General features: G+C 42.6%; 2 protein-coding genes across 6 annotated transcripts; one reads left to right on the forward strand and one right to left on the reverse strand.

Moving 5' to 3' along the window:
- The first annotated feature begins 49 nt into the window (after window positions 1-49).
- Window positions 50-4,830, forward strand: LOC133916228 (protein REDUCED WALL ACETYLATION 1-like). 2 transcript variants are annotated; one of them, XM_062359811.1, is made up of 15 exons: window positions 50-242; window positions 988-1,079; window positions 1,391-1,528; window positions 1,638-1,694; window positions 1,776-1,848; window positions 2,066-2,224; window positions 2,632-2,781; window positions 2,862-3,117; window positions 3,208-3,323; window positions 3,466-3,552; window positions 3,630-3,718; window positions 3,813-3,875; window positions 3,979-4,035; window positions 4,152-4,248; window positions 4,324-4,830. In XM_062359811.1, the coding sequence occupies exons 1-15, from the start codon at window positions 174-176 to the stop codon at window positions 4,477-4,479; spliced, it is 1,659 nt and encodes a 552-aa protein (XP_062215795.1). In that variant the 5' UTR covers window positions 50-173; the 3' UTR covers window positions 4,480-4,830. The 2 variants fall into 2 exon arrangements, with proteins under 2 accessions (XP_062215795.1, XP_062215796.1); XM_062359812.1 differs by having other exon boundaries at window positions 1,394-1,528.
- Window positions 4,831-5,350: 520 nt separating this feature from the next.
- On the reverse strand, window positions 5,351-9,254 carry LOC133916229 (probable pre-mRNA-splicing factor ATP-dependent RNA helicase DEAH3). Of its 4 annotated transcripts, XM_062359813.1 has the most exons (7): window positions 8,824-9,251; window positions 8,307-8,494; window positions 7,082-8,166; window positions 6,566-6,691; window positions 6,154-6,392; window positions 5,945-6,063; window positions 5,351-5,850 (listed from the first exon to the last, which is right to left on the reverse strand). In XM_062359813.1, exons 1-7 carry the CDS (start codon window positions 9,109-9,111, stop codon window positions 5,730-5,732), a joined length of 2,166 nt encoding a protein of 721 aa, XP_062215797.1. In that variant the 5' UTR covers window positions 9,112-9,251; the 3' UTR covers window positions 5,351-5,729. The 4 variants fall into 4 exon arrangements, with proteins under 4 accessions (XP_062215797.1, XP_062215798.1, XP_062215799.1 ...); XM_062359814.1 differs by lacking the exon at window positions 8,824-9,251 and having other exon boundaries at window positions 7,082-8,214; window positions 8,307-8,447; XM_062359815.1 differs by lacking the exons at window positions 5,351-5,850; window positions 5,945-6,063; window positions 6,154-6,392 and having other exon boundaries at window positions 6,589-6,801; window positions 8,824-9,254.
- Window positions 9,255-10,298: the final 1,044 nt, after the last annotated feature.

Here is a 10,298-nt window from a genome sequence, read left to right on the forward strand (position 1 = left end):
CACAAGAAGTCGCCCCACCTCACCCGCCACTTTAAACCGGCGAGTCCTTTCCGCACGAGTAAACCCGCGCTTAATTTTCTCTTCTCTCACCTACTAAATTCCGTTCCCCTGCTCGTGTCGCTCGCTGGGGTTTGGATCCGAGCGGAGGCTCGGGCGGCGGATGCTGTAGAGAAATGGCGGAGGCCGTCGCGTCCGCGGGCGAGCACGCCATGGGGGCCTCGATCTCCGCCACGCCCGGCCAGGTGAGCCCTAACTTGCGCCTTCTCGATCCGTCCCGGCGGGCGCTGGCGCGGGCATTGCTGCTCCGTGCCGTGCGACGCCAGTCGGGATTTCGTTGGGATTCGAGGCGATTGGGGCGGGGTTTGGTGAGGTGGTTTGGTGGATTTGAGGGGCGCGGGGCGGGGGAATGGGACGGGACGGGACGGCTGGGTTCGTGCGCGACCCCGCGGCTGAATCGCGGGCTGGCTTTGGGCTTTTGGTGGTCGCGGAGAGGTGCTGGAGGCGCGATGCGTGTCAAATTTTTTAAACGAAATGGCGTTACGTGCTGCGGTTTTAATGCAGTTGTTGTCTGATTTGAGGGGTGTTGAGTTGACCGGTCAAATGTTTTTCGCGTGTTATCGTTAATACTAGTGTTGGGTTCTAGTATTGAGTGATATTCTGATGAGAGGTAATTACTTAAGCTAATCTGGGATGGGATTTATGGCTACCTTTTGTGTTGTGGATCAAGGATGGCGTTGGTCAGGTTACTATCAGTCTTCGGAATAGTAGCACCAAATCTAGGGTGGTGGTTTCTCTCAGCACTGCTCCTGCAAAATCGGTAAATTCTGGGTTTAGGGTTTAAAGGTTGGAGAATCTGCAAATTGCTTTCATATGTGGTTTCTAGATCTGGAGATTCGGACCGTATCCTTAAGGCAGCCATTAAGTTCTGCGCTACATTTTCTGGTACTTCCATGTCTGGAACTAAGTGATGCTTTGCACTCCATGCAGGTTTCTTCTATTCTTGGCTTTCTTTGGGTTTTCGCAGCCTGGGCGTATTCTGAGGTTCTCTTTCATAGGAAGAATGCTGCTTCTATTAAAGCGTAAGTAGATGTTACTTTGATCCTGAGAGTCCGCCATTCTTGTCTTCAAAGATGCTAAGTGCTATAATGGTATCTATTCTTTCTTATGTTGTCCGTGAATTAATAATTAAAAAAACACACTGCTTGCCTTACAAGAAGCATAGCTCTAGATGTCCTACTCTTGCATTACTTTCTGTATTCGGTTCCTGTCTTGGAATGCCTCTTGCACTGCACCGTTACATGTTGCTTTGAATGATACTACAGTGTAGTAACATTGCAATATTCTTCTATAAGGAATCTTACTGGAATTTCTGTCTCTTCATCTTTGTCAGTAGACACTCGGATGTCAATTTAGCAGTATCGGATAACAGTTCAGTCAAAGGAGAAGATCAAACAATGTTATTGGAGCAGGGTGGTCAGGCAGCACCTGCGAAGCCAGTTTATGCTTCCTTCACATCACAATTGCTCAGGTTCTATATGAATTACAATTTCTCCATAGCATATTATATAAATGTGTTAAGATATCAGGATTTAAAGGCATTGAGCCACTGACAAAAAAAAAACTGTTGGGTTCAACAGACTTTTCTTCATGGACCAGACTCTTCTTCTGGAGAATCGTTTAACACTGAGAGCAATGTAAGCTATAGTTGCTCCTTCAATCATCTATGCTGCCACAGTTGCAATGTTCTGCTAACTGGGTTGCAATGATTCTTTCAGATCTGAGTTTGGAGGGTATCTACTTTATTTTTACATATGTGATCGTACAGATTTGCTTGGAGAGTCTGCTAAGGTACTATTGTGCTGATAATTATTACATGAGTGTTGGCCATGTGCCTAAGTGTCATATTGGTAAAATTGCCATTTATTAGAGCTTTCCAACTTGGCTTACTTATTCAGATTGATGCAAAATAGCCTACACTGCATAGAAGGTGCATGCATCATGTGTCATTTTATATTGTGTAACGCTTTAACCAATTAACCTTTTTCTTGGTATCCTGCATCTACAGAATTACAGCCGAGATATGTTCCTTTTCCTCTACTTTCTTCTTATTATCGTAGCAGCTATGACTTCCTTTAAGGTCCATCAAGACAAGTCGGCATTCACAGGAAAGTCTATACTGTATTTGAATAGGCATCAAACTGAAGAATGGAAGGGTTGGATGCAGGTACTTTTCATACTTTTATCTTCCTTCTGACCTTCTGTGGTCTTTCCTGGTTTCCCAGAAACATAGTTGGGTGAGTAGCTACAGTTCATGCATGAGCATTGGTACATCAGAACTATACAAGGATGATGTATATATATGCAGTTATAGACACCTACCGTCATTTGGCACAGCTAACATGTATGCTTTCATTGTGCTCATGATGGTCCATTCGTTGACTGTGGACCTCTCTGAGTTGCAAATAACTTAATTTGGTCATTAGCATCCATTATTGGTCAATGAAACATGGGATTTTGACCTGTCCTAGCACCAACACCTTTTGTCATGCTAACTTTTACACCACACCAACTACTCTGTCCTAGCACTAGCAACACTGCAACATTTTCAGCATTGATTTGTCTAATTTCCAGGTGCTGTTCTTGATGTACCACTACTTCAATGCTAAAGAGATATACAATGCAATCCGTGTATTCATTGCTGCATATGTCTGGATGACTGGATTTGGCAACTTCTCTTATTATTATGTGAGGAAGGATTTCAGTCTCGGACGATTTGCTCAGGTGCATATTCAAGTGATTAAGTCCCACTATTCTTGATTCTTTATCTTAGAATTTTCCTGACATGGATGTGCCTTCAACAGATGATGTGGCGCCTCAATTTCTTTGTGATATTCTGCTGCATTGTCCTGAACAATGACTATACACTCTATTATATTTGTCCTATGCACACCCTTTTCACCCTCATGGTTTATGGTGCTCTTGGAATTTTAAACAAATATAACGAGATTAGAACGGTGATGGCAATGAAATTTATTGCTTGCTTCTTGGTAGTTATCCTGGTATGGGAAGTTCCAGGTGTCTTTGACATAGTCTGGAGCCCATTCACGCTTCTTCTAGGCCAGTTCTCTTCCAAAACCTTCCCTACTATGGGTGTCCCATGCATTTTTCCTTCCAAAAGATGAACAGTGTTATTTGTCTTGTATGCAGGCTATACCGATCCTTCCAAACCAGATCTCCCCCGGTTGCATGAGTGGCAATTCCGATCTGGACTGGATCGCTATATTTGGATCGTGGGGATGATATATGCATATTACCATCCAACTGTATGTTTCTGACCATTTGTTTTTTATGTATTATAGCTATATGTTCCTTTAGGTTCAGAGATCTCTTTGATGCATCCTCACAATTGTTCGGAAGAGCAAAAGAAAGTTATGTTTGGCATTGATGAAATATCCTGTGTCTCAGGTTGAGAAGTGGATGGAGAAGCTGGAAGAAGCTGAAACGAGAACCAAACTCTATATTAAGGCCTTGATAGTTACTATTTCTTTGACGGTAATCATCAAACAACTGCATCAAATCATTTTTTAAATATCTTACTTTTGGTAAGACATGCTGTGTGTTGATCACAGGCTGGTTATTTGTGGTATGAATACATTTATAAGCTGGATAAGATTTCATACAACAAGTACCATCCCTATACATCCTGGATCCCTATAACGTATGTACCTCACCTTTTCAATATAATTTGTTTGGATCTGTAAGTGTACAAAATCTGATTTGTTCCATGGTTGTTGTACACTTGTACTCAAAAGTGTCTACATATGCCTACGCAATTTCACTCAAGAGTTCAGGAGCTTCTCTCTCACACTATTTGCGTAAGTTTTGGTTTTGTGTAATGCATTTTACCTTTATTACTGAATGTTACGTCAATGATGTGGGAATATGTGACTCATGTATTTGTTCATTGGCCTGTTCTAGCTGGCTTGGAAAGATTACACTAGAGACATACATATCTCAGTTTCATATCTGGCTCAGGTGACCATCTGGCTTTTCTCTTCTTTGTACTTAGTTCTGCCATTTGCACCACTGAAAAAACTTCTCCAGATTGTAGATGACTGAAATTGTCTCGTTTACTTTGATAACTCCTGCAGATCAAGGGTGCCCAATGGGCAACCGAAATGGCTATTGTCAATAATCCCAGATTACCCATTGCTCAATTTCATGCTCACTACTGCTATATATGTTGTGGTATGTAGATCTTCCCTATGTAAGATATTGAAGACATTAATCTGCAGCAACTTATGTTTTCATGTATTCCCGCAGGTTTCCCTTAGGCTCTTCGAATTGACTAATACCTTGAAGATTGCATTTGTACCTAGTCGTGACAACAAGCGCCTCTCATACAATTTTGTGGCAGGAATTGCCATTTCCGTCGCACTATACTTTGTATCATTTGTTCTAGTTGGCATCGCAGGATAATAGGAAGTTTAGCTTTGGTTTTGTTTAGTTGGAATTCTAGGATAACGACAGAGCCAGTTCAATTGTGAGCAACTTCAACAGGCGCTGCATTTCTTTCACTGGAGCGAGGTATTGTCTGAGTTGCATGGTGAAAAGTAATCGGGGGGTTGTGCAAGAACAGATTTTGAAGTGTAACATATGAGTGAACCAGCCCCAAGAGGGGATATGATAAAAGTAGATATATTCCTGTATAGCCGTTGAAATGCATACCGACTTACCGAGTGAGCACGTCGGCTGTGGAAATCAGATTTTGTTCCTTATTTTTCTTCAAAGCTTGAAATAGACAGAACGGTGATAAAAAGTTATTTTTCACTGATTGGTTCCTTTTTATATGCTAGGATGTTGATAGCTGATAATCGGGTAATTAGGGGATCCCTATGTGTTGCTGTTATAAGCTGTCATTGGATCTGTTAACACAGAAGGATGACATCAAAGGGAGAAATACGTCGTGCCATCTGGATTTGTCAACACAACGGTGGTATAGAAGGGATGTCATGTTATACACCCTGTCTCCCATTGTGCAGACCGTCATGTAGCACCCAACTACACAATACTTTACATGCGTTCAGAGAATGATACGTTTGCATCAGATAAACGCAACCCTATTTATCTGAAAAAGCTCACAGCAAGTTGCCTCTGCGCCACTTTGCGATTATAGTTGCCTGGTGCTTAGCGTAGCACCCAAAAAAAAAGCCAAACGCAGCCTTCGCCTCGATCCGTGCTTCTGCTACCGGTAAGGGGAACAGAAGCATACAGAAAAGGAGCCAAGCTAGAACATGACATCAGCGAAGCAACTAGTCATATAAAGGCATGTAGTGAGCATTAGAACAAATGGAAAACGAACAAATATGCAAACAAAAATGTCTGATCCTTCTGAAATACAGAGACTGGTACACAATTAATTTGCATCACAGCCTATACCACCTAAAAGCACGAAAAACAAATATAAGCCCAAGGCTGTTACACAGTAGCATCATCAACATTTGAGAAATGTTCTTCTACATAATGATCACCACGCTGATGAAATATGAAAGGCTGCGGCAGACATCATGCAGACCTAGGTCGCTAACCAACTTCTAGGAGAGACATAATTATGTTGCCTATGGCAGAGGGCAACACGTATCAGTGACGACCAAAGCTCTCTGGAGTAGAAAGCTTCTGCTACATCCTCAGCGCAATTATGATGAAACAGGCAAAAAAAAGCATCAACTTCAGCTTCTATTTGCCGTTCTTTCCCTCTCCTTCTTGTTGTACAGCCTCTCGAGAACACGCTTCGCCTCGCATGATGGGAAATTGCTCAGATCATAGTAGTGTGGAGCTATATCAATCAGCCTGCACATAAGGCACAAAAAGTTGTGAATGCATCCTTCAAATGTTCAGTCTTCAACAAGTGGCCAACCTGGTGACTGTTCAGGTAATAACTTACCATTCCCCACGGATATCAGTGACTGTTCGGATGAAATTCCTGGTGGTCAAGACATATTCATTGTAGATGACCCACTCCGGCTTATGGTCCATACAGTTTGAGGGGTGAAGATGGACAACCTGGTGAGGAAGGAGTTACAATGCTGCAATACAACGCCCTGAGCAAGAAAGCTTAGATGGAAGTTATATTGGAACATAAAAGGTACAAACCTGGTTATCTTTTACTGTCAGGTAATGTCCAGTTCGCTCCAGGTGAGCAACCTGCATGAAATACCCTGCAAGCATTGCTTTCCTGATATTGACATAGTACTCATGACTATTGAACTCTGCGCTGCACATCTTGAGGTTGAATCTAGTCATGATGCGAACAAGCTGTTGTCTAACATTGTCTGCAGACTTAAGTGCTCTAGCATTGACAAAGTTCTCGTAACACCACTGGGGATCTTCATCTGCATGGACAATAAGAAGATTGTTAAACCTCTCCACTCAATTAGTGGTTCACTTTACACTTAATTGGTGGTTCATTTTGTACGTATGGTTTGTAAAGCAAAATAACTAGGATCTGAGTCGTCCCGATCCAACACACTTGCTTCCCTAATTAAATGAGGGATTATCGACTTACTGTTTTGCTTGTATGCATGGTATACGTTCAAAAGCGTCAGATGGTCCCCATCAATGTGGCCAAATCGAGCCTTCGCCTCATCAGCAGCCTTTTGAGCCTCCCTAGGCCGGAGGAAACAATTGGGTACTAGAGAAAGAATATGGTAATAACAGACGAAGTCCATGGTGGTCAGCAGATGCAAAGAGGCGAGACGATACCATTTGCTTTGTCAGAATAACTCAACAAACAGCAACTATCTGCATCAGCCTAAACTGTATGATCATTTCTACCAATAGCTCAAGAAGCCAGGTGAATTTACAGTTGCTGATGACAGCTCATAAAAGAAAGCACAATAAAATGATGTGAAGCACACATACTATCTGCATGCAAGCTCACATGCTACAACCTGGCATTTTACTTGCCCATAATTGATGGAAGCAAAATAGCCCAGGTAACACATAATATAATACACAAGATAAATTGAGTTGTTGAAAACTTGAAATGCAATTTAGTGATCTGAAGTAATAATTGACATACCTGACAGCATAGCAGATATCGATAGGATCTCATTTGAACAGTTGTACTTTGGACTGATGACAAGCATCTTCGACATTTGTGGATCCAGGGGAAACTCACTCATCATCTCACCTAATTGTGTTAGATTACCTTCATCATCGAGTGCCCCCAAGTAGTTCAAAACTTCTAAGGCCCTCATTAGAGTTTCCGGTGCTGGAGGGTCCATAAAGTCAAAATGCACTAAGTCATCAATTCCAAGCTTCTTCAAGGTAAGAACAGTATTTGCCAGGTTCGACCGAAGAATTTCTGGGTAGGTCTGTGGTTGCAAATCCTCGTTAAAACTCTTCTCTGTGTATAACCTGAAGCACTTCCCAGGTTGCGTTCTTCCGGCACGACCAGCTCTCTGATGGGCGCTTGCCTTGGAAATTGGTGACACCAGGAGGGATTCCACCCTTATCCTTGGATTGTAAACTTTCTGTTTGGAAAACCCTGGGTCTATTACATAAACTATACCATCTATGGTTAAGGAGGTCTCAGCAATGTTTGTGGACACAACAATTTTCCTTCCAGGAGGACCTCCTTCTCTCAGTAGGGCAGGAGCAGGTTCAAAAATCTTCTGCTGCATTGCCGGGGGAAGTGTAGAATACAAAGGCACAACTTTAACTGGGCCAACCTGATCTCCCATGTTACTAACTTCCTTGTTAATTTTCCGACAAGCGTCCTCAATCTCCTCTTCTCCAGTAAGGAAGACAAGGATATCGCCAGCGGGTTCGCACATATGAATTTGCACAACTGTCCTGATAGCAGCCTCTAGATAGTCCCTTTCTGGTTCTTGTGTATAGAAGATCTCCACTGGATGAAGTCTCCCAGGTACCTTCATCAAAGGTGCACTACTGAAGTAACCCTGAAATTTTTCTGCTTCAAGGGTAGCACTCATAACAACAAGCTTCAAATCAGGTCTATTCTTTAGAACCTCCTTCAGAAGCCCAAACAAAACATCTGTTGCCAATGTTCTCTCATGAGCTTCATCAAGAACAATCACCTTGTACTTCTCTAAAAGTGGGTCTGCCATTGCTTCTCTCAGAAGCATACCATCTGTCAAATATCTGATAGGAAGCAATAGTGTTCAACACAACAGGATTAGATCAGAATACCTAAAAAAGAAAAGAAACATACACTCCATATCAATCTGCCAAAGGATATTGCATCTGATCATCGAATGAAATGAAAGACTCAAAAAGCTTACTTGAGAGCAGTTTTGGAGCTGCTGCAATCCTCGAAACGGATACTGTAACCCACTTCCTCCCCAATAGTAACATCCATCTCCTCTGCAACACGCCTGGAGACTGACATTGCTGCGACCCTCCGTGGCTGTGTGCAGGCAACCATAGAACGGTTCCCCAAGTTCTCAGCCTCGAGCACAAATTGGGGGATCTGTTCCACATAACACAAATCAATCCTCACAACTATTGGAGCACGAATGACATACAAACATCACAATAACATAATCAATCCCAAGAACAAATCAAGCAATAGCTAAACTAAGATCACAATAAGCATAGCCTCGCCTCAATTACGCAAACACGTTCACAAAAAAAATCTGAACAATTTACCATAGCAAAAAAGTGGGTACCCTCTAGAACATCTATCTCCAAACCTCAAGTCCTTAACAACAAACAACAATTAAGAAGATCAAATACGCCAGTAACCTAATCAGTGCGTATACGAAGGCGATATGGGTATTGGAGCGTAAATTGCCATACCTGTGTGGTCTTTCCACTTCCCGTTTCGCCGACGAGGATGAGGGTCTGGTTGTCGCGGAGGGCGCGGAGGAACTCGTCTTTCTGCTGCCACACGGGGAGCGTGCGGCGCTTCTCGAGGATCTCATAGTACCGCGCCGAGTAGGGTCGCAAGTTCCACCGGTTGATGGACGGGTTGGCCGCCGCCGCAGCCGCGGCACCGTTGGTGGCAGCGCGGCCGAGCTTGGCGGAGACGGAGGTCTCGTTGACCACGTCGAAGAGGCTCACCTTTCGCTTCCGCTCCGTCCCCATGACGGCGGCGGCGAGGACGGCGAGGGCGCTGCTGCGGTTGCGCGGTGCCCGGGAGGAGGCGGGAGGGTCGGGGAGGCGAAACCCTAGCTCGGTTCTGGAAGAGAGATTTGCATAATTGCAGCTCTTAAGATAAGGGGCAGCTAATTTACTATTCGAACCCAGTTACATAGAATTAGGCTAGTTCACATGTCAGTCTCAGCAGCTAATTAATATTTGTTATCACTAATTTTTTCGTTTTAGAAGGATCGTTCGATTTATATATAAAAAATGGTGCGGCCTTAGCCTTCAATGTGATATCCTTCGTGATTTGCAGAGCTATACCTGAAATGAGGCACATACATAATAGGAAAGATGAATTTGATCAATTATAGGTAAAGTGGCTAATCAGTGGATTTTAGCAACACAATTATTTATCCTTGCTTTAAAGGCTAAAACAGGTAAATGTCTATACTCAGGGCAATATGGAAACGGGTTTTAGTATAAAAAATTTGAACAAAATCTTGAAAACTTATGGACTAATCTCCTCTTTTGAACAAGAATATTTGCAGCTGTACTTTCAAACTGCAATGCTAGGTTGACTACATCCACGAAGTAGAACTTCATGTCGCCTTGCCAGAGACATAATGAGTCATTTGAAATGGCACAAATGATCGAGTTCTCCATTGTCACCAAGGCCATAGTGTTAGAGTCAACTTCCTTTTCTAAGGAAACAAATTTCCTGTTATGCTCCCTAGTAATCAAATTTGCACTCTTTTCGATATTCAGATCTAGAAGATTTCTTAAGTTGTTATATATTGAAGGTTGAGAGCAATCAATCATTTGAGTTGTTACAGCAATACTAAGTACTCACCATATGTGATCTCCCTCGGCTAATCTGCAAAAGTATAGCGATCACAGATTAAAATTTTGTTTAACACGTTTTTATGCCAAAAAGAAAGATAATTATGCAGTAGACCAAAAGACTTTTAGGCACATCCGAATCTAAGTAAAGCGTACCATCTTTGATTGTATTCGAGCAGGTCTAAGGTCATGAAAGTAGCCAATGTACCATACCCTTGGAGATATTTGCACAAACTAAAGGTTGGCATCTCAAAAGTTCATAGAATTTCTTAAGATGGTTACGGTGCATCAGAATACAATAAATTTCATGCATTTAATGACCAGATCCAGATGGGGTGAAGTAAGAA

Source organism: Phragmites australis, chromosome 4, assembly GCF_958298935.1.
Source record: "Phragmites australis chromosome 4, lpPhrAust1.1, whole genome shotgun sequence".
Classification (NCBI taxonomy): domain Eukaryota; kingdom Viridiplantae; phylum Streptophyta; class Magnoliopsida; order Poales; family Poaceae; genus Phragmites; species Phragmites australis.